Genomic DNA, 23,996 nt, shown 5'->3' with positions numbered 1-23,996 from the left:
TGCAAAAAAAAAAAAAAAAGATTAGGGCCCTCAAACATTCAGGCCCAGACTTTTGATCCATGATCATATATTGTTGGTTCCAAGGCAGCCCACACCAGCCAATGGGGACATTGTTCAAAGCTGGTTGGCCTATTGAATGTGGTGGGGAAAAGAGAGAGGACGGAGTTGGCCAGCAAGACAGTTCTCTGAACCTGTCAGCCAAGGTTAATATATCTCCCACCTTCATGCAAGAGAGATAGCTCCCATGAATATATTAAGAAGTTTTTTTTACTACATGCATTGCTTCAGTTCCTGGAGTTTATTTCCAAAGGACTGCACTCTTAACTTTCTGGTGTTTTAGTACAGCCTTTCCCAGGGCTTTTTTTCTCATTGAACGCTCAGAACGGAGTTCCGGCACCTTTTTTGGATGGAACCTAGTAGGGTAGGCAAGGTGGGTTGTATAACATGTGTGAGTTCCGGCACCTTTTCCTTTTACAAAAAAAGCACTGGCCTTTCCTAAATAATTATGCTGAGATTGCAAAGCCCAGTATTATCACATCAGACTGAAGAAGCAGCAAAATGTTTCAAACCAAAAAAAGAAAAGGAAGTCCAATTACCATGACTCAACTTGAATCTTGACTGATCTTGACTGAATCCTGCAAGCCATGGTATTCCCAGTGACGCTCTGTGAAAGCAAAGGTTGGACTTTGGAGAAGCAGGTATTGATGCTTTTGAACTTTGGTGCTGGAGAAGATTCCTGAGAACACCATGGACAGCCAAGGAAACAAAACAACGGATCATTGAACAAATCAACCCAGAGTTCTCACTCAAGGCCCAAATGACCAGGCTCAGATTAGCCTACTTCTGGAAAAGGCTCTAATGATACCTTTGTTGAGAGTAGCCTTTTACAGGGGGCATGGAGTTAAGGTGAACATTCAGAATGAAATTAAGGCTTTGCTGCTCATTAAATTTGCAAGTGTGTTATGTAATGTGGGGTTGCTGTGTGCATCTCTTAAAAAAACGGTAAAAGTTTCCTCCGTCCAGTTGTGTCCAATGCTAGGGGGTGGTGCTCCTCTCTGTATCCTAGCCGAGGGACACAGCATTGTCCCAAGATGCTTTCGTGGACATGTGGATAGCATGACTATATGCAAAAGGTGCACAGAACGCGGTTACCTTCCCACCAAAATGGTACCTGTTTATCTACTTGCATTTGCATGCTTTCGAACGGCTAGATTGGGAGCTTTAAAGGGAAATTAAAACAGTCTCATGAAGAATAAGCTTCTCAGTGCTCGTTAGCTTTATTGAAACCTCCCAATCAGACATGCTGTAGAGCATTTCTCAACCGTGGAAACTTTAAGCTGTGTGGACTTGTGTACTGGTAGTCCTCAACTTACAACCATAATTGGGACCATAATTTCCATTGCTAAGCAAGGCAAGTTAAACGAGTTGCACTTGATTTCATGACCTTTTTCGGCAGGGTTGTTAAATGAATCGCAGCAGCTGTTAAGTGAACCACGCAGTTAGCAAGTGAATCCTGCTTCCCCCATTAAATTTGCCTGTCAGAAACCAGGCTGAGAAGGTCCCTGGTGGAGCCCAAGTCCTGCAGCTGTCATAAATACATGCCAGTTTGCCAAGTGCCCAAATTTTGGTCACGTGACTCTGGGAATGCTGCAGTACTCATAAAGGTGAGGATTGTTCGTAAGTCACTTTTTCCAGTGCTGTTGTAATCTTAAATGATCACTAAATGAATGGTTGTAAGCTGAGGACTACCTGTACTTGGAGACCAAATAATGATAAAAGGATGTTGCCTTCATCCTTCCTTAAGGCTCTTTCCTGGAACAATTGTCTTGTTTCAGTAACATGGTAATGGGGTGCACCAACTATCACAACCTGGTGTCCTCTTCATGCACTGAGCTACAATTCAGATTTTTCCAGGCAATGGCCACATTAATTAAGACTTCTAGGAGTTCTGGAAAGCATCAGGTTGGGGAAGACTGAACTGATAGGACTAGCAGCAATAACTCTTCTCTGATTAGTCAAGATATCCCTCTAAAATTCTTCTGCCACATGAGCAAAGTTGGAAATAGATGGGAAGACAACGCTGTCTGTAATGAGCCCATAAATGACACCAGCATATGAGGAAATGATTGCCCATTGTACTGAAAATGCAAAAAGGACATTAAGTATTGTTCAGCTTGGAGTCTAATGCCTACGGGACCTTTCTGTGGAATATTGGAAATTATGGCATGTAGAGAAATGGCAGGTCCTTTACGCAAGCAATTTAATCAGTATAACTGATGGTAAATATCAGATGAGAAGCAGTGGGGAGAATGAATCAGATGCATATGCATTTATTGGCTCTGTGTTCCCCTAGCTTCTTTTCAGCTAAACACACTGTGATACTACCAGTTCTTTTAAACAGGAACATGATACATCAAAGATTGCTTGAAATGAGAGGATACTGCATTCATCTGCCTCTTAATAAAATATGTTGGTCAGAAAGAGGGCTACAGGTCCTCCTGATTTTTAACATAGAGGAGTTAAAACAACCTGCCTATAACTGATAGTAGAGATTGATGAAGCCTAAAACTTATGTTCCAGTCAGCAGTCACCCACAACAATTTCCTCACATTTTCTCACATACAGATAATAGACAAGTGTATTCCCTTGCAGGATAGAAAACGTCTACCCAGTTCGTAAGAAGGACCACAGAGAAGAGCAATAAAGATGATTAGGGGACTGCAGACTAAAACATATGAAGAAGGGTTGCAGGAATTGGGCAGGTCTATTTTAATGAAAAGAAGAATCAGGGGAGACATGATATCAGTGTTCCAATATCCCAGGGGTTGCCACAAAGAAGAGGGAGTCAAGCTATTCTCCAAAGCGCCCGAAGGCAGAAAAAGAAGCAACGGATGGAAACCAATCAAGGAGAGAAGCAACCTAGAACTAAGGAGAAATTGCCTCATAGTGAATAATCAGTAGTACAATTTGCCTTCAGAAGTTGTGGGTGTTCCAGCACTGGTAGGTTTTATGAAGAGACTGGATAGCCACTTGTCTGAAATGGTATAGTCTCCTGATAGAATAGGGGATTGGATTAGAAGACCTCCAAGTTCCCTTCCAACTCTGTTCTTCTGTTAGATTTACCTTGTTTTTGTGTCCTTAACCGTAAAATGACAAAAGGTGGGATCGGCATGACCAGTGTGTAGAGGGCAATATTATAATATTCCTGCTTTATGCTGGCAAGGAAGATGACCTTAGAGCCATGGGTTGAATTGGCCTCATCCTGCCAAGGGTCACTCAGATATTGATCTTTGACCCCCAGAATGTCCAGCCTGTGTGGCCTTTAGAGAGCATCACATTGGGGAAGACAGGTCTAGACAACACAGGCTTGTAAGTCAAGACACTAGTTTCTCAGCTGGGGGAAAAGCGAAGAGACATTGTTGTCCCAGGGACGCAGGAAAGATTTCTGTGATGTCACCAAATGCATCAATAATCTTCCTATTTGAACTCGTCTCTTTCGTCACAAGTGATGTTAGCTGAAATCCCCAAAGCAAGGAGGGGTTTAAGATTCTGAATGGGGAGAGAAATACTTTCTTTGAAGACTGGAATAAATGAAATCTGCATACCCATCATGCCATTTCCTTGTAAGAAGAGCAATCTTCCGCAAAATGCAGAATTAAGCTAATGGAATGTTTTATTTTTTAAAAAAACACTAAATAATTTACTTACATATTACTATATAATGTGAGAGAATTGATGAAAACTTGGAAACTTTTGAAGTTGCGCAAAATCTAGCCGCTTCTTTTGTCTTTTCTTTGTGTTGTAAAATTCTGCTTTCCATATAAAGGATTCATGCATTTATTTATATTTAATAGGGCTATGGAATGCTTATGACTCCATTCCAATAAGTGATTTCATAATGTAGGTGCAGAAACAGCATTGGTCTGCAGCCCTTTAAAGTAACTTGTGTCTTTTCCCCAGATCATGAAATTAAGCTAATTAGTTCAGAAAGTTCTATGAAGTAAAATGTGTCTTGCTGAAAAAACAGAGACAAAACTTAATTGGTAGTGCATGATACAAGTGTTATTTTAAAGCTAAGACCTTCATTTCAATAATTTAGAAGGACAGTGGAGACAGGAAAATGGAATACCTGTTTGGGATATAAGGAGGTGTTATTTGTTGTTTTTTAAGAGGAGGTAATAAATTATTAAAATTCTTTATTTCTGTACCTGAAAGTAAAGAGCATGTGTGCTCAGATAGAATATTATATGTTTTAAACCTGGGATTACATGTGATATACACATCCAACCAAGCTAAGAGAATATTTGTGATTGGCAAATATTGCTTAAAATTCTATGAAGTCAATCTCACCCAAACACTCAAATCTGGGATATTTTCAATTTTGCAAATTCTGGCAACATAACCCACCATTAACCGTGCTACTCACAAGCCCTCCAATAACTTACTTATATTTAAATTAAACTTAACTGCAATGTAATATTTGCAAATCATCTGGGAAAACTCATGCTTCCCCACTCCTTCCTTGTAAGATGCAGTTCCAACCCAATGTGTAGTCCACATTTTACTCATTGTTTAACAACTGCCTTGTAACTATTTGTATAAAACATTATTTTAGTGTCAAAAGTACACAAATGTTTCATAATTTTTTTCCCATTTCCCCCCATTTTATTGTTTTCCCTTCTTTTTTTAGTCTCTTTTGGTACTGTTCGACCTTTTAGGCCTATAAAATACTTTTTTGTTGTTGTTGTTGTTAGCTGCGAAGTCGTGTCCGACCCATCGCGACCCTATGGACAACATTCCTCCAGGCCTTCCTGTCCTCTACCAATAAAATACTTAGCAGTTTATATAAAATACATTTTGTTCTTTATCAATGTTATTTGGATTACTTGTATTCTTACTTGCACTAACTGAAAGATTACTTGCATTAATTGAATGATATTATTGATCTAAAATATAATAAATAAAATCACTACCTTTCGTAAGAAGACTACACCAATAACAAAAGGCCCAATTGTTTAATGGCAACGTTCCCATGTAAGAAAACAAGTTTTGCCCGAGTTGCTTTTTTGAAAAAATCCTCAACATTAACTAGAGAAATACATAGAAAATAAATAGAATCCAGTTAAGTTATAAAACCAAGACAACAATGTTTTAATGTTATTGCATAGCATGATAAAACAAAGAGAGATCGGTGGGTGGGCATCACATTTATTAATATAGCTCAGTAATTGACAGCTTGTTCTTCATTTTACTCTCTGTGGGTCTTTTCATAGAAACCTGGCAAGCCTTTACAGCAATTTACTTTAAAAAAACAAAGAACTGACACATTTATTACCATGAAATTGCAAGACAGAAGTTAAATAAAATACCCAGATTATTCACATGTTTAAGGTGATTCCCCTAAGGCCACCAAAAGAATTTAAAAGGCTAAGAATACAGTTGGAAGAGCAAGTGAAACTAGAATGTGATCTTGGGTAGAGATTTTACACTACAAATTCTATTTCCCAGCCCCATCTGAGTGGAGCTATAGGAATTACAAAGGCTTATGCCAACAGCACAGATCTAGTAAAAGGTTTTAGGCCAAACTTTTCTCCATTTCCTTGTTCCACTATTAGAGCGTATACATAGCTTAGGATTCAACCGTTAGTTTCTTGGTGCGCTGAACTTCGTGGTTTTCTTGTGGACATTTCAATACTAGGAGAGGATATAACCCTGGTGCATCTGGCCACTAATGAGAAAGGCAGGGGGCATTCTCACATGCACTGAGGATGTTACCCAGCCTACTAATGAAATGTCGGCAAGAATACAAGAATTCCCCCTAACACCAAGAACCCAAAAGTACTGTATAAAGTACAGTATAAGTACTGTATAAAGTACAGAATAAAGAAGATGACTTGGATGGAGATATGCAAATTCCATTGGCAGGACAATGAACAATAAAAGAAATTTTAAATCCACAACAGGCAGATAACGTTCAGAAGAGGCTGAGACAGAAAACTTCCTAATTCTGTAAGTAGGAATTTTACTAAAACTAAATAGGAGGAAAAGGTATAACATAAACAGACTTACAAGATTATGTTGTTATTATAATTTTAGCCTTCCTGATTTTTTGGGCCTGGTCTGGATCCAGTATCTTGTATCATTCACATTCACTTACTTCCAGTAGTCCTATTCTTATTTCAAGGTTGTCTAACTGCTATAACAAAGTTTTTTGTTCTCCTTTTTTCAATGCATAGGGAAGCAGCCATTTCAGGCAAAACATCCAAGCACAGGACCATACTTCATGATAATAAAGATACTTTGAGCTGATGGAGCTTCATACATACATCCAAACGGCATCATCAAACAGTTACTGATTACCAAGTTCTCACATTATATTAAACTATTGTTCTGTTAACTGTCACTTACTGACTGCAATCCTGATACAATATATCCGTTGTGTGGGCACCATGCGCTTTCTAATATTTTACTGAATAAGGGAACGCCTCTATAAATATTAAATTTAAAAAGCTGCAAAGGATATCACTTCTTTTTAAAATCATCCTCCTTACTTTTTATAGCGGTGTTTATTACCCTCAGCAAATTTAGGATGTGGGGATTTCAACTTCCAGAATTCAAGCTAGCTAACACATCCTAATGTTGCTGAAATTGAGAAACACTCTTCTATAGCTTTGTTAGGCTGCAAATCTAAATCAATATAACACTTGGGACTGACTGATGATTAAGGGAACTTAGCAGGAGCATACCGTTAGTTTTCGACTTACAGCCGTTGGTTTAGTGACTTTCGAAGTTACAACGGAACTAGGAGAAAGTGACTTATGACTGTTTTTCACACTTAATATTTTGGGCTCAACTGTGGTAAGTTGAAAACTACCTTACATTTTTCAATCAAACGTAGTTACATTGCAGCATCCCACGGCCACTTGATTGCCATTTACAACATTCATGGCTGGTTTCTGACTAGCGAAGTCTATAGGGAAGACAGTAGGAAGTTGAAAATGGCGATCATGTGATGTCATGCTTAATGGTGCGTGAGATTTGCTGAAGAATCCCAACTGCACAATCTGCCATTGTTAAGTTGGCACGGTCAAGTGATGTCATGCTTTACAACTGTGTCACTGGCATAGTTGCCAGTCCCAATTAGTGTTGTCAAGCAAGGACTACCTGTATAAGTGGAGGGCAGTAACTCAGATAATATCGTCGCGGCTCTTGAGTTTCAAGCTGGTTTGGAGGAAGCAATGCAACTTGAAGAATTACCACTCTTGCAGAAAGGTGCATCTCACAACCTTAATCAAAACTGTAGTTTTCACTTCTTTGTTAGAAGCATTTGTCTGCTTTTGTAAAATCATTCAGAAGAAGGGACTATTGCTCAACAAATCATCAGTAACTGTTTGAACTGCTGCCTGGGTGGGGCGGGTGGGAGATGGGAATAATCTGAAGGTGAGACAAATTGCATCAATAGGTTCCTTGCATGACAGGTGTAATAAAAACTAAAGTTCTCAGTATAGTCAAGATTCATGGATATGAAACTATTCTCCCAAATATTTTAAAAATAAGCAGATCCATTTTTGTCACTGATGAGAAAAGGTGAACACATATTCTATGAGGCCCCTACCATTTCCCTCACAGATATTTCACCACTATTTTGGTATCAATTGTGTGAACATGTAGAAATTAAAACAATTGATAACAAAACAACCAAGAGAATGTTGCCTTCTTTAACTTGGTTTTAGACCACAATTTATGTAATCTTCACCCAAGATGTCCAAAAGACTTTTTTGGCTGAGAATTTGGGGAGCTGAACCAGGTTGGAGAAGATGGACATAATTAAAAAAATGTTCAGTGTGACTCAATGAAGGCAGTTGGACTTCCCACAGTTAAGACTGCAACATGAAGAGGAGCAAAACAAATACAATATGGTTTGCACATGTCACATATTATTCACAGACAAGAGGATGTCTCAAATATATTAGTATCTCTTCATATAACTATGCTGATAAGTTGTCCGAGGCATTTCCAGTTTCTTTTATGATTCCCGTTTCAGAAGTACATATGCGCCCATGACAGCTAAGAGAGCATACTGTGAAAAAACAAACACACGGCATATTACTAAATGTGGGCACCATGTGCCATAGCACAGTTCATAAATTAAATATGTTTTTGAGGAACGCTACTTGCCACTTTTCCTTCTGGTGTCTTCAGAAAGTCAATGGGGAAGCCAGCAGAGAAGATAGCAAATCACTGGGATAAGTCTCTCCCACCTAGTCCTACCTCTCTATGCTCTTGCCATGCCTAGTCATTCACGCATCCATACATACCCTGACTTGCACTGTATCCTTGCATAATATTCCTGACCTGCATGTTGCCACCTATGCATCCTTTTGTACCCCAATCTGTGCCTTCTCTGACTTGCTTGGCATCTTTTGTGAACCTTCTCGCACACTTGTCCAGCCATGACACATCTTCCTTGCACCCTCCCTGACTTCACCTCTCATGCATCCTGACCTGTGCTTTTTAAGCACCCATCACACCTTCCCTGACCCACGCAGCACCTCACACACACCACTCTGACTTACACAGTGCTTATGTGTACCTCCTTGCACCTTCCCCGACCCCCGCCTCCCATCCACCTCCCCAACATATGCGTCACACATATTTCTCCCAATCCGTGCAGTGCCTCTCAAGTTCCTCCTTGCATTGGTGCACCCTCCCAGACCCTCTACAACCTCCTCAGCATCTCTTATGCATCCTCTCCAATCCACATTTCTCACACCCTCAGTGAACCACAAAGCATCTCTCACACATCCTTCAGTAAATTAGTTTCAAATTGCTGACAAAACTGTGCAAAACTGGCTACCTCCTCCTCAAATCTATTGAATTATTAAATTGATATGCAGCCTGACCCCCAACGTTCCTTCTGGTCCCTCCAGATAGGTTGAAAATATGACTCCCATAATTTCCTGCCCCAAAGAGAAAACTATGTGAATGGTAAATGTCAAGCAACAGGATAAAACTTATTAGATAGTATTTTTCTCCTCTTATATAAGCAATATTGTTCATTCTAAATCTCAAGATCATTTTATAGATTCTCAGCTAAATCTGTACCCACCTTAAATTTTGGATAGTCATTCATGATTATGGTCACCATTCCAACATACGGCAAAAACCTAATTGACAGAAGTTAAAGAGAGTTGGTTTATTAATCAATATAGTCATTAACTCAACATTGGTGAACAGTAAATGTCAGGCATTATTGATTTTATATATTAATAACTGAATTTACATCCTGTCTCTTCATATGAATAGTATCAAGGTTGCTAATATTTAAATATAAGATACAATATGATGATAATACAAAACCACAGAGAATTTAAAAAATACACAAGCTAAAAATGTTTCTTTAGTACACCTCTTAAAACACTGAAAGCTACAAATGTTGCTGCCTGCATGAAGCCACATATAGCTAGTCCACCATTTACAACCGGTTACGATGCTTAATGACTGCAGTGTTTCTTGTTAAAACTATAGTGTTTGCTTAACAACATGGTGATTTGCTTAATGACTGCCAGAAAAAAAGACTGTAAAATTGGGTCATTCGTGTGGTGACCCACTTTACGACCATCACAACTTACAACTGTAAAGGGCAGGATCCACTACGGTTGTAAGTCGAGGACTATATTGTTAGCCCTGTTGAATCACGCCAAGGCCCATCTTAATTCACCATTTTGTTACACCAGATACTCCTGAGGTCCTTTTGCCATTATGCCCCTGCAAACTGCATTAGAAGCATTTTCCCGGCCTAGCATTTCCTCATTGTCTCCCCTCCAAATACCAAACAGATTTGAACCAGATTAACTTTTTGAAGGTCCACCATGATCTGGAAGGTGTTGCTATCTGCTGTGGTTCCCCCTCAGGCTAGACATGACTTCTGGGAACTCATGGACACGTCCAACCATTTTTCTTGGAAATAGTATGGAGGCTATTGCACTCTTTCTGGATATTTTTTTTTAACTTCCCAATCTAGACTTCAGGTCCTGGCTTTCCTACAAGTCTTTCATCTAGAAGTACTGTTACCTGCTGTAGACATCAAAATAATAATTTAAATTTGGGGTGACATGTATTTCCACCTAAAAAAAAAATGCTACCAATTTTCAGACAATCCCTGCTGTCAAAAGGGTTACCCAGAGCTCTTAAAAATAATTTTCACGATTGTTATGTGGCCCCAAAGCCCCTAGGGATTCATCCTGAAATAAATGTATTTTCCAAATCAAACCACAATGCTAGCTGGGGAAAGACAAGAGAGACAATTCCATCTGCGTAAGTCAACGATGTACCAGCGTTCACAAAAGAGACTGCTTGCATAATCTAACTTAACTTACCCGCGGGCTCTGCCTACGACATCTTTCTTTTCTAGCCAGTTTTGTCCTTCTTTGTACAAACCTCTGTCATCAACTTCATTATTATCTCCCTTGGTCAAAAATTTGATGTTGCCATTTTCTCTGCAAGCAAGCAACAGGAGAGGGAATGGATCAGCACCTCAGTGATAACCATTGTTGCAACTGCTTACCAAGCAGGTGATAAGATAGCAACACGTACATATTGCCCTTTCTGTATTTTAATAAATGTCCAGGTGTTTTAGGACTCCTGCTAACAGAGCTAAAGAAGTATTTGGCTCTCCCCAGTGCATTATCTACCAGAGGTAGTCCTTGTTTAATGACTGGTTGCTTAGTGACTGTTTAAAGTTACAATGGACCTCCCCAGAGCTGTTCACAATCTGTTTTCAAAGTTCCAACAATCCTCCAATGTTCACTCGATCACATTTTGGGCTCTTGGCAACCAATTCAATTTACACTTGCAGCACCCCATCTCATGTGGCCATGAGTTCTGGTATTATTATTATTTTGCTGATTTCCAGTATTTAACTTCTGGTTTTCACCCATTGAGGAAAATTGATTCATTTAACAACTGCCAGGTTCACTTAACAACTGCCACAAACAAGATACTGTAGTAAAATCAAGTGTGGTCATGTGATGACCTGCTTAATGACTACAATCTGCAACAATAATTCCGGGGCATAATTACAGTTGTTAAGTCAAGGACTATCTGTTTAGACACAGATTCCTCATATATACTTGCTTTAGAACTTGGGTGTCAAACCCAATTGCATTGCGGGCCGTATCGTGATTTGTTTTGCTGGGGTGGGCGTGGCCATGTGTTTGACATGCCTGGTCCAGAAAGAAAACAAGGACTCACTATATACAAAAAAAGGTTAAGTTGCTAAATAAGTTACTCCCTCCCTTCCCATCTTTTAGCTATTGTATTTTTTTATATATTTTTGTAGTATTTTATTTATAGTTTTATTTTTTAATATTGTAATTTGGCCAGATTTACCCTGTGGTAAGATGGGCGGCCAATAAATTTGACAAATAAATACATCATTTTTGTCCCGATTCTGCTCATTTCCTCATCTTAACACTACCCACTACTTGGAAGCCAGCTCTGAAAAGCCTTAACCACCCAACATAGGCCTGCTCTGAATTATTTTGTGGCCACCATTACTTTTCGTGAACTTTAATCACTCTGTGCACAATTGGAATATCTCTTCCTTCGACTTTGAAAACGACTATTTCTCCGGCCCTGATGGGGTCATCTCGGAAATTTGTCAAGAACAAGAGGTCTCCTCTATGGAAGGCTGGTTCCATACTACCACTAGAAAAGCAGAAAAGAATATTTAAAATTAACACAGTGATTACCAAAGAATAAATAAGCATAGGATATTTGACACGGGTTTGATCACATTTTGGGCTCTTGGCAACCAATTCAATTTACATTTGCAGCACCCCATCTCATGTGGCCATGATTTCTGGTATTATTATTATTTTGCTGATTTCCAGTCTTTAACTTCTGGTTTCCACCCAAGACCAAAAATGTTTCAAGTGTTTACCCACAATAGATTTAAATTAATCAAATTATCTCAATGATGCAAGAAACTCTGTAAATCTTTATCTATAGAAGCCCAATGTCATTGTACATTATTGGAAAAGTTCAATAAATGCTTATTTCGGTAGTAGGGAATATATGTAGAACAGGCTTAAAATGTTGAGTTCTTGAGTATTCTCTTAGTTTGAACATTTTCAACCAACATCAACGATGTTACCTAAGCTTGTAATGAAATCTCTGCAGGAAAGCAACCAAGTTCAGAAATCACCAAGAGCCCAACAGTACTTATTTTTAACAGGTGTATATTTGGGTGTAGGGACCTATAATCAAGAATTACCCATGGTTTCTCAGTCTGCCATCATCGTGTATGAAAGAACAGACTAGTGTTGTTGACTAATAAGGCTACTTATACAACACTAAATGCTTTTTAATAATAACAACAAAACAACAACAACAACAACAACAACAACAATAATAATAATAATAATAATAATAATAATAATAATAATAATAATAATAATAATAAAAGTTGGAAGGGACCTTGGAGGTCATCTAGTCCAACCCCCTGCTCAGGCAGGAAACCTTATACCATTTCAGGCAAATGGCTGTCCAGTCTCTTCTCAAAAACTTCCAGTGTTGGAGCATTTACCACCTCTGGAGGCAGGTTGTTCCACTGGTTAATTGTTCTAACTGTCAGGAAGTTTCTCCTTAGTTCTAGGTTGCTTCTCTCCTTGACTAGTTTCCATCCGTTGCTTCTTGTCCTGCTTTCAGGTGCTGGTTAATTGTTCTAACTGTCAGGAAGTTTCTCCTTAGTTCTAGGTTGCTTCTCTCCTTGACTAGTTTCCATCCGTTGCTTCTTGTCCTGCTTTCAGGTGCTTTGGAGAATAGCTTGACTCCCTCTTCTTTGTGGCAGCCCCTGAGATATTGGAACACTGCTATCATGTCACCCCTCACCCTTCTCTTCGTTAAACTACACATACCCAATTCCAGCAACCATTCCCTATATGTTTTAGCCTCCAGACCCCTAATCATCTTTGTTGTTCTTCTCTGTACCCTTTCTAGAGTCTCAACATCTTTTTTACATCGTGGTGACCAAAACTGGATGCAGGATTCCAGGAGTGGCCTTACCAAAGCATTGTAAAGTGGTATTAGTACTTCACGTGATCTTCATTTTATCCCTCTGTTAATGCAGCCTAGCACTGTGTTGGCTTTTTTTGCTGGCTCATATTGAAGTGATTGTCTACTAGGACTCCGAGATCCCTCTCACAGTTACTACTATTGAGCAAGGTACCACCTATACTATACCTGTGCATTTGATTTTTGTAGGAAGAAGATCAAAAAGGAACAGCTAGCTTACTATGATCTAGTCAAATTTCCTAACACAGCTTAGGGAACATATTGAAGAAATAATGGTTATAAAAATCATAACCTCCCACTCACAAGCACTTTTCCTATTCCCAATTTGGTACAGGAATGAGACAAAAATTATGGGCTGCAGACTACCCCAACAAACAAATTCTTCACAAGAAGACATACCTGAGCACTACTACAATTGGACTCTCACTCCCGGTGATAACAATAAGGCCTTTCCATATCATTAGGGCTGAAGACACAATCATGGCAAAATTTAAAACTTGGTAATAGAGCTATAACAAAAGGAAGAGCAAAATGAAAAGAACACATTTCCTGTATGGTCTTTGATCATATAATCACCATTGTTGTGGTTATTATTTCAAGAGGCACTGTACTCATTTTTTGATTTTACAGGATGCACCGCCGAGTATCTCCAAATTTAAATCCTAAACACAAATTTGATTTTCACACGTACAACACCAACGAAGAACCTTAATAATTTCAAATAAAGGTACTTCAACTAAAATATTAAAGAACATTAACTTGGATATGAAAAGTAGATCCGACAGATGGAAATGTGGTTTGAGAATAGGAAACTGTCTTATTTGGTGTATTGCCCTTTCAGGTTTTTAGTGGCTCTATAAGTCAAAAGACCATGTATCTGCATCTACCATAATTAGACGGATCAGAAAAAAAATGGCATTGTCCATAGATAAGGGTAATGGTTTTCCCTGTCTGACTCTAGGAAGTGATGCTCATCTGTTTTTTAGCCAACGGAGCCTGGATTGTCTGAAGACACTTTCATGCGGCCAGCATCACTATATGCCAAGGTGCACAGTGGTAATCTCACCAAAATGGTACCTATTTACCTATTCACATTTGGATGCTTTCAAACTGTTAGGTGAGCAGGAGCTGGGGCAAGTAACGGGAGCTCACCCCATCACATGATGCTCGGGTCTTGAACCTGGGCGGTCAGCTTTCCAGCTGGTAAGCTCAGCATCTTTAACATGTTTTAAGCAGTCACACCTGGCTGCCTCAACAGAACAAAGAGCAAGGGTTTGAGTGACAAAGTGTTTTAGGCAGAACAGGGACATAAATAAGATAAGATAAATGTTTTATAATCTTTATATTCAATAGGCACTGGTTTCTTTCCTTAGAATAGTCAATCTTCCCAGGGTGCTGCATTTTTATAATGAAGGCAGCAGTATGGCAGATATGTGTGTGAAGTAGGGCAATCAAAAACTGATCAACAAGAAGAACAGCACAGCAGCTGAAGAGTCATAAAGTAGATCAGCACATGGGGAAAAAAACAACATTAAGCCTTTCTTGTCTGCAGGGGGTAATGGTGCAAAGTTCCATGCCAAGAGGTGGCCCAGTTTTCCATTTATTTTAAAAACAAATAAACTGCTAACAAGAGAAACAGATTTATTTGCCTCCCGGTACTAGCTCAGTAGAAGCCTAAAAACAGAACCACTGATTCACAACTTGTTAAAAAGCTACTTAGCACCAGCTCATGCCACATATTTGTAATGACCTACAAAGCCCTACATGGCATGGGTCCGGAATACCTTGGGGAGCACCTGCGGCCGGCGTCAACTTCCCTCCGCCCAGTACGCTCCCACAGAGAGGGCCTCCTCAGGGTGCCACCGGTCAAAGAATGCCGACTGGTGGTCCCCAGGGGGAGGGCGTTCTCTGTGGGCGCGCCGGATTTATGGAACCATCTTCCGGTTGAGCTCCGGATGGCGCCCGACCTCCGCTCCTTCCGGCGCGATCTAAAGTCTTACCTCTTCGAACAAGCTGGCCTGGCCTGATGGGATGGGGTTGGGTTGGGTTTTATTAATGTGTTTTAACCTATTTTTAATGTGTTTTAACTTATTGTAAGAGTTGTGGGCATTTTGTTTAATCTTTTTAATTTTTGTATTTTGTCTTTCAACATGTACTGCCCTGTTCACCGCCCTGAGTCCTTCGGGAGAAGGGCGGTATACAAATAAAGTAAATAAATAAATAAATATTTGCACCCGCTCATAAACAGGTTCATGATCCTCACCAAAACTGGCTCTGAAAGTTAAAAAAAACAAAAAACCCTCACAGTTCCTGGAGTGACAGACACCTTTGCAGGGTTATAGAAGTACTATAGCAAACTGCTTTATTCACACGACTTATTACCAATAGAAATAATGCATGTAGCTCAGGGTTGGAGTCCTTGGTGCTCTTTGAACGTGGTGGTTTGCTTGCAGATATACAGTACTACCACAACCATCACCATAGCACACAAACCAGTTAAAGCCCCCCAAAACATCTTAAGTAAACCAAGAGAATTGGTAGGCCAAGAAGAAAAAGAACAGGACTCAACAGCCACTATGTAGGACAAACAGAAGACTAGCAGAGCTCATCCATGAACATCCATTAGCAGTCAGAAGACACAATGAAAATTTCACAACACATGGACAGATTTAACCATAGTTTCAACTGGGGAACTGTGAACATCCTAGACCAGGGGTCTTCAAACTTGGCCCTTGTATGACTTGTGGACTTCAACTCCCAGAATTCCTCAGCCAGCTTTGCTGGCTGAGGAATTCTGGGAGTTGAAGTCCACAAGTCATACAAGGGCCAAGTTTGAAGACCCCTGTCCTAGACCAAGCTAAACCCAAAAAAACTAGGGAACTCATGGAAGCTTGTCACTCGGACAAATCAGCCATCAATAGACAGATAGAGTTAAACCATATTTACACATCATTCAAAAGAGACGACAAAAAAGTTAAGAAGGAAACGAAAAGAACAGAACACATCCTCTCCACCAGCCAACATCCAGATAAGCAGAGATTAATGCTAGACAAAAAGAGAGAAAACAGTTGCCCTAATCAAAAAGCTTTCAAACAAACAAACAATCAAGCAGAAAATGGTGTCTAATTAAGGAGAAAATCACATCCCCACCAACACTGGTAGGACAAGCTACTGCATATAAACAAAGAGCAAACCCTACACTCACTAGCTTCCCACAATGTTACAAGCAAACAACCAAACTCAGAGAGAACCAAGGACTCCACCCTTTGCACATTGCTACTGCACTTCCAATCCAATCCATCTATTATTAACTTTAAGTGGAAACCTGTGTTGCCCAAATCAATGCTGATTTCAAGATGTTCAGGCAGCTGAATGAATGTGCCCAGGGAAAGCATGAGGTCTGCAGCCTGCCTGCTTTAATCTAGCATAAGGTCAATCAATCTTTTAGTGATGGTCAGAGGGAAGGATAATGAGGAAAGTGGATGGGGCTAGCATGTATTTTCCCTCAGCTGGTCTGCAAGCTGTCCAATGTTCTGCTGGCCATCATCCCCAACTGACCTTCACCTTCTTCCTCCCATTGACCTCTCGTCTGGACTACTGCAACGCTCTCTACATGGGGCTGCCCTTGAGGACCACTCGGAGGCTCCAACTGGTACAGAATGCAGCCACGAGAGTTGTGTTGGGAGTCTCCCGATACTCCCATGTTACACCTCTGCTCCGTGAGCTGCATTGGTTACCAGTTGTCTTCCGGGTGAGATTCAAGGTACTGGTAATGGTGTTTAAGGCCCTACATGGCATGGGTCCGGAGTACCTTAGGGAGCACCTGCTGCCGGCATCAACTTCCCTCTGCCCTGTGCGCTCCCACAGAGAGGGCCTCCTCAGGGTGCCACCGATCAGAGAGTGTCGATTGGTGGCCCCCAGGGGGAGGTCCTTCTCTGTGGGCGCCCCGGAGCTATTGAATCGGTTGCCGGTTGAGCTCCGGATGGCGCCCGACCTTCACTCCTTCCGTCGCGATCTGAAGACACTCTTATTTGAACAAGCCGGCCTGGCCTGATGGGGGATGGGTTGGGTTTTTATTGTCATTTTTAATATATGTTTTTACTGTTTTTAGTTGGGCATATGTTTAATTTTCTTTTAACTTTTGTATTTTTGTATTTTTTATATATCTACCCTGTTCACCACCCTGAGTCCTTCGGGAGAAGGGCGGTATATAAATAAAATTATTATTATTATTATTATTATTATTGCTGGTGAGAACACCCAGCCTGGCACTTCATGAAGCTGCTGTTGCCCCAATCCAGTCCAGCACTGCAGCACAAAGCTGCAGCTGCCTCAGCCCAGCTTAGCACCATAAAGCCCGGTGTTGCAGCACGAAGCCCCAGCTGCAGCTGCCATCCCCATCCGATCTTCACCCTTTTCTTGCTCTTGCTGCTGCTGACCCCTGCCCAACTGGGCTCTTTGGGAGTTAGCTGCTGGCCACACAAGGCTTTCTCTCCCCTGCTTCTGCTTCCTGAAGGGCCTGGCTGATGTGTCACATCAAAAGAGCCTTGGTGGAGCAGTGGGCTAATGCCTCCTTAAGTAACACCAGCTGCCTGCAATTAGTGCAGGTTCGAGTCCCACCAGGCTCAAGGTTGACTCAGCCTTCCATCCTTCCGAGGTAGGTAAAATGAGGACCCAGATTGTTGGGGGCAATAAGCTGACTTTGTAATAATGCCGCTTGGGGGGGGGAAAGCCCTAATAAGCAGGCATATACATAGAATGAAGGCTATTGCTAAGCACATTTGATTTGTGCTTAGATTGTAAGCCGCCCTGAGTCTTCGGAGAAGGGCGGGATATAAATGGGATTAAAAAAAAAAAGTGGAAGCAAGATGGCAGGAAGCAAGAAGCCGGCAAAGGTCATCCAGGTATCAAGAGCACAAGCACTGAAGTCCACAACTCATAAAAGGGCCATAGTTTCCCCACCCCTGGTTTAAAGCAAAGAGAGGAGCGGAGATACGTGGGTGAGGGCTGTTAAAGGGTACCCTGTGATCGTAAACGTAGATGGGCTACCAAGTGCCTGAATTCTGATCATGTGACCAACAGCTGTAACTTTGAGGACTGGGTATAAATGCCATTTGTTCAGCACTTATCGTGACTCCAAAGAGTTGCTGAGTGAATGGTCATTAAGCAGGGGGGAACTGCCTTGTATAAGGCATCACTTTCATTAAATCAATTCAGACGGTGCATACAAGCAATTTTGATACAAACAAGCTGAAGTCATTGCTCACAAGCAGACCCAGCGAAACAAACTGTACTCCTCTTTTACCTGGCGCTTGTTCATTCGCCGCAGGTCTCCAAAAATATCCATTTTGAGAGCTATAAGGAAAGAAAACAAAGATCTTATTCTTAAAACTGGATTGAGCGTGAAAAGGGTGCCAAAACCAAGCCCAATTGTAATAAACAGGGTACGAGAGTTGACACCTCTGAAAGTGATCAAGTGGGTTGGTAGATTTCAGTTGTATCAGCTCAGTCTCAATCCCTCCACCCATTTTATTATTTTTAAAAAATTAAAACTGGAAACAGCCTTATTTGTTACAGGACTCTCTTCCAAGCTGCTGCCCTATAGATATATTTCCTATATCTTCAAAGTTCCAGTTAACACTTGTCTGCTCTTAATGAATCCAGAGTGTCTTCCAGTGGCCCTATTTAGGCTTATCCAGTCTTCTCAGGAAGGGAAAGGCCCATCTACAGGGCTGTCAGAGGAATTTTCTGTGCATTCGGAGGATCCAATTGCTTGGATTCATTTCCAGTTGGATACCAAGCATAGTGAAAGTCCTGTGGAGATGCCCAGAGAGCAGACTGTAGTCGGTGACGGTTTGCTTCCGGGTCCAATGAAAGGTGTTGGTTGTGACTTATAAAATACTACAGGGCATGGGCCAGGTTACCTGTGGAACCATCTTTGCCCATAATAATGATAATAATAATGATAATAATAATGATAATAATAATAATAATAATAATAATAATTATTATTATTATTATTATTATTATTATTATTATTATTATTATTATTATTATTATTATTATTATTGCACCTTGGGTGCAATCCAAAAACAACTCGAATACCACTTGAACACCATTGGCATTGACAAATTTACCATTTGTCAATTGCAAAAGGCAGCCTTACTAGGAAGTGCTTCCATCCTGCGACGATATCTGTAATACCATCAAACATCCACAACTGCCTATCCCAGGTCTTTGGTAAGGATTTGATAAGTAGACAAAAATGCCAAATCCAGTCTGAACATCTGGATGATGATGATGATGATAATAATAATAATCATCATCATCATCATCATCATCCCTACATGGCTTAGGCCCGGGATACCTACAGGACCGTCTGCTGCCAGGAACGACTTCCCATCGCCCTGTGTGCTCACACAGAGAGGGCCTCCTCAGGGTGCCGTCGGCCAGACAATGTTGGCTGGCGATCCCCAGGGGGAGGGCCTTCTCTGTGGGGGCACCTGCCCTGTGGAATCAGCTTCCCCTGGAGCTCCGGATGACCCTAGACCTCCGGTCCTTTCGTCGAGACCTTAAGACATTTCTTTTCCAACAGGCTGACCTGGACTGATGATAAGGGGTTTTTAATATGGTTTTAAGGTTTTATTGTTGTAGTTGGGGCTATAGATATAGTTTAATTTTTAATATTTGTATTTTATTTGTATTTTACTGTTGTTAGCCGCCCTGAGTCCTTCGGGAGATAGGGCGGCATATAAGTCCCAATAAATAAATAAACAAACAAACAAATAAATAATAATAATAATAATAAAGTTGAGAGGGACATTGGAGGTCATGTAACCCAACCCCCTGCTCAGGCAGGAAACCCTATACCAGGGGTAGGCAACCTTGGCTCTTTTATGACTCATGGACTTCAACTCCCAGAATTCTTGAGCCAGTCATGGAATTTTGGGAGTTGAAGTCCACGAGTCATAAAAGAGCCAAGGTTGCCTACCCCTGCCCTATACCATTTCAGACAAATGGCAGTCCAGTCTCTTCTTAAAAACTTCCACTGTTGGAGCATTCACCACTTCGGGAGGCAGGTTGTTCCACTGGTTAATTGTTCTAACTGTCAGGAAATTTAGAACAAATAATCAGTGGAACAACCTGCCTCCAGAAGCTGTGAATGCTCCAACACTAGAAATTTTTATCTATTATCCCACCCGGTCAGGCAGGGAAAGTATGTTGAAGGCCCTGTCAGTTAAAGAACTCTGACTGGTGGAGTCTAGGAAGAGAACCTTTTCTGCTGTTGCCCTTGCCCTGTGGCATATTATTCCCCCAGAGGGGAGGCAGGTCCCCACTCTCCTGACCTTTCCAAAAAGGAATTAAAACATGGCTCTAAGGCCGCATGTGGGAAGCCCAGAGGAGCACCCAACCACGGGGCTCGTTGCCTTTTCACTAGTTTAATAGTTTTTTATCACTCTGTGTGTGTGTGTGTGTGTGTGTGTGTGTATTGGTCATTACCACATAACACTCTGAATAAAAAAGTAATACTACATGCTCATATAACAAGCTTTACTAGTACTCTGGCTAAAAAGGAATATATTAACTCTTTGCAAGAGGAAGGAGAACAGGGGCAAATTGTAATGCTCTTCTGAAGGGAAGTACATTCCATGGTGTGGAAGTAACTAGGTGCCAATATAAAGAATCTAAAATCAGACATTCAGCTTTGACACAGAATTTTCTAAAAGGATATATGAAGTCACTTTATACCTTGAGAGGCCATAGTGGCATATTATTTTAATTGCCACCAGCTCTTGTTTCCCAAATTTGTTGCATGGGAACACTTTATTAAAAGATACACATGGCAGAAGGAGCTCAACCAGAAGGCAACTGCCTTTGCAACATATGCTAAAACAAAGTTATGAATACACACACAGTCAGAAATTAGCAACTTTTTCTAACATAAAGCAAGCAGACTGAAAAACCTGCAGAAATATTCTGTTCAGAAATCAAATCATGATTTCCAAGACCTCAGCAGTGGACTGAATTTAATCCCAATGGTTGTAAAACTAATGCAACTGTATATCAAAAATGCCCAGTTAATGCATGCCCAATCTTTTTAATGAATTTGCATCTCACAATCAACCAGGTTTCCTACAGATTACATATTATACACAATGTAACAGATACAAATACTAATGGTGTGGATGTATAGACAGCGAGAAAGTTCACACCTTGAGATTTGTTTAATCTGTTACTGAACAGATGCTAACTGGCTGAGTTCACAACTTGCCATAGCAAACCACAGTAAAATTTAGTCCACTTTTGTGTACCCAGTCAAATCTTGCAGGTTTGTCAACACTGAATAATACGGCTGGATTTAGACAATGCATTTAATTTGGTGGTTAGACCAACAATTTCTTTAACCTCCTTAGCTTGAAGGTTAATCTTATTGAGGTTTTCTGTGGTATAGCATGTTGCAGAAAACCAGTGTGAAAGTTTGCAAGGGAAACTGAGAAAAAATTGGGAAAAATAATCAACAAAAAAGAATAGTTTATTAGTAGCTAATCTCATATTACCTCTCCATTTGGTGGGCAAAAATTTAATAGCTAAATGGCAGCTTAATCTAGGTTACAAGAAGCTCAAGAAAAGATTCAAAACTTAATGAGCACACTAACAAGAAAAGACTGGAGATTCCTGAAGTTTTGGAAAGGAGAATCCTTATCCTAATTTCTGTGGATGTCTATGGGATTCTTGCTTTCTTCACCGTGCCCTGTGGGGGATGGGGACAGGTGCCCCCCCCCCGTTTGAGAAAAGTTTGATTCAGTCCCTTGTACAAAGCCAAATACAGTTCGGTCAATTCGGTCACCTGCTTCAGTGAGCTGCAATGGGTTCCTAGAACGGGTCTGTCAGGACTCACTAGTTTCAACAGAAGAGAATATCTATAGTTCAGGGTTGGACTGTGGAGATCTTGGTGGCATCTGAATTGGACTGTTGGCTTACAGGCATTTCATTACCCAACCAGGTCATTTCATCAAACCAAATCTAAAAATGCCAGGGAATTTCATGGAAGCTTGGCATTCAAACAGACCAGTCATCCGTAAGGAGACGAAACATTTACACACCCTTCGAAAGCACAGTGATCACGCTTCCTTTATTATAAACGACAGCCGCTTGGGTTTCATTTTGGTCTTCGAAGTTTTACTTGGCACCACTAGAGTGCGAAGTCGGAATGAAGCACACCCTAGTTGGCAACGCAACGTCTGCAAGCACACCACCCAGCTCAGGGAGCACCAAGGGCTTCACACCCACTAGCCTCCCATCATCCCCAGCCAACCTGTCCAGAAGATCCCATGGACCGCTGCCCATCCCGTCCCAAAGACTCCCACCTACGGCAGGCTGAGCTTGGCAGTAAAAGGAGGGAGAGTCCAGGCCAGGGGTCTTCAAACTTGGCCCTTTTATAACTTGTGGACTTCAACTCCCAGAATTCCTCAGCCAGCATGCCTGGCTGAGGGGTTCTGGGAGTTGAAGTCCACAAGTCATAAAAGGGCCAAGTTTGAAGACCCCTGGTCCAGGCAGAACTCAGCCCAGGCTTCCCCACGAGGAGGCAGATCCCCCACTCCGGCTCAAAGCAAACCCCCCCACCCCCGATCCTTCATCTCCAGCCCAGCCAGCCAGCTGCTCCCTTCGCCGCTCACCTTTCTCCCCCTTCCTCTTCTTCTCCCTGCAACAAGGGAAGGCGAACTACGCCAGAACTTCTACTCGTCCCCTAGCAGCCCAAGACGGCGCCAGCCCCGCTTCCCGCCTCCTGATCCAGCCAGCCGCGGTCAAGAGGGCGGCAGAGCCCCGGAGGTTGCGCTTGCCGCCTTCCGCCTCTCAAAGCCCATGCCCATTTCCCCGGGGCTGCTCGCCAGATCCTATAGACTCTATAGTATAGAGCCAGAGATTGGCCCGAGGCATCTGGGAGTTGTAGTCTCCTCCTCTGCGCACTCGCGCCACTCGAAAGCGAGGTCTGCAGTTTCGGGAAACTACCCATCCCAGAATGCAATGAAAAAAGCAAAGGACGAACTTCCAATTGGCCATTTGGGCGTCCCGCTTATTTGCCTGAACGATTATCCTTTTGGTAAGGAGGGAAAATCTAACTGTACGGTGAAGGGCGACTTTTTAAAAAAAAAGTCACAGAAGTCCGATAGAAAAGGAACGAGAGTGAGAAACTTTTCTGAACTGATTGCGGGGAGATTAATTCGAATGCTTCTATCGGGCGTAGGGATGGCAGCTAACTATTTGTAAGGTTCTCCTATCCGTGTACATTGTTGATTGGAGAAAAGAAGAAGAGGAGGGGCTTAGTCGAGATGAGTGAAGGGAGAGTAGGCGTGGCAAAGATGTGGAAGGCTGGTGTTGGGGGGAGCTAAGAAGTGTTTGGAGAGAAAATACTGTGTAGACTGAGTAGTTAGTTGAATTTGCAAACCTAGGATGATTTGTTATGAAAAAGCTGGCCTTTGTCTTAATAGGTTCTGTGAACATGTATTTTACATTATTTCATCGTTTGATTTTATTTGATTTAGCATTTTATCGCTTAGCATTTATTGAGAACTCGAAGTGCCTTTAAGCGTAACTCAGAAATTTTTGATTTAGAATTCCTTTTAATTCCTCCACTCACTCCATGATTGTGTTTCCTTGTATACCTCACTTGGGCAGTGAGCTTAATCATTTTCTGCTATTGCATAAGAATCATAATTGGATGGATTTTGAAGATCATTACAAGTGATGCACCCACCAAAAAGTTGTAGCCATGTCTAACGGTGATTGTCGGTGACTTTGAGCCAGTAGCACTTTCTCAGTCAACCCACCTCACAGGGTGGTTGTGGGAAAATAGGAGTATTGGTATGTTCTCTGCTTTGAGATATATACTGTATATATACATAAAGGTGGGATAAAAA

At 41.3% G+C, this 23,996-nt stretch overlaps 1 protein-coding gene across 1 annotated transcript; it reads right to left on the bottom strand.

The window, feature by feature from the left end:
• Nucleotides 1-5,122: 5,122 nt before the first annotated feature.
• SEC11C (SEC11 homolog C, signal peptidase complex subunit) lies at nucleotides 5,123-22,980 on the bottom strand. The gene is made up of 7 exons (XM_081318702.1): nucleotides 22,755-22,980; nucleotides 18,383-18,432; nucleotides 13,477-13,586; nucleotides 11,560-11,709; nucleotides 10,380-10,499; nucleotides 9,110-9,167; nucleotides 5,123-8,080 (listed from the first exon to the last, which is right to left on the bottom strand). Exons 2-7 carry the CDS (start codon nucleotides 18,422-18,424, stop codon nucleotides 8,027-8,029), a joined length of 534 nt encoding a protein of 177 aa, XP_081174828.1. The 5' UTR covers nucleotides 18,425-18,432; nucleotides 22,755-22,980; the 3' UTR covers nucleotides 5,123-8,026.
• Nucleotides 22,981-23,996: the final 1,016 nt, after the last annotated feature.

The sequence above is a fragment of the Vipera berus genome, assembly GCF_964194415.1.
Source record: "Vipera berus genome assembly, chromosome: 2".
In the NCBI taxonomy this organism is placed as follows: Eukaryota; Metazoa; Chordata; class Lepidosauria; order Squamata; family Viperidae; genus Vipera; species Vipera berus.
The sequence above is the reverse complement of the archived record's forward strand: the minus strand, read 5'-3'. Positions and strand labels throughout refer to the sequence as shown.

What these genes read in the sequence shown, in the direction of transcription:
- SEC11C (XM_081318702.1), bottom strand. Translation starts at nt 18,424, where the DNA reads ATGGATATTTTTGGAGACCTGCGGCGAATGAACAAGCGCCAG. An exon ending in CCAATTGTAGTAGTGCTCAG is followed by an intron (nt 11,710 to 13,476) that starts GTATGTCTTCTT and finishes CTGCTTTTCTAG; the next exon opens with TGGTAGTATGGAACCAGCCT. An exon ending in ATGACTATCCAAAATTTAAG is followed by an intron (nt 8,081 to 9,109) that starts GTGGGTACAGAT and finishes GTTTTTTCACAG; the next exon opens with TATGCTCTCTTAGCTGTCAT.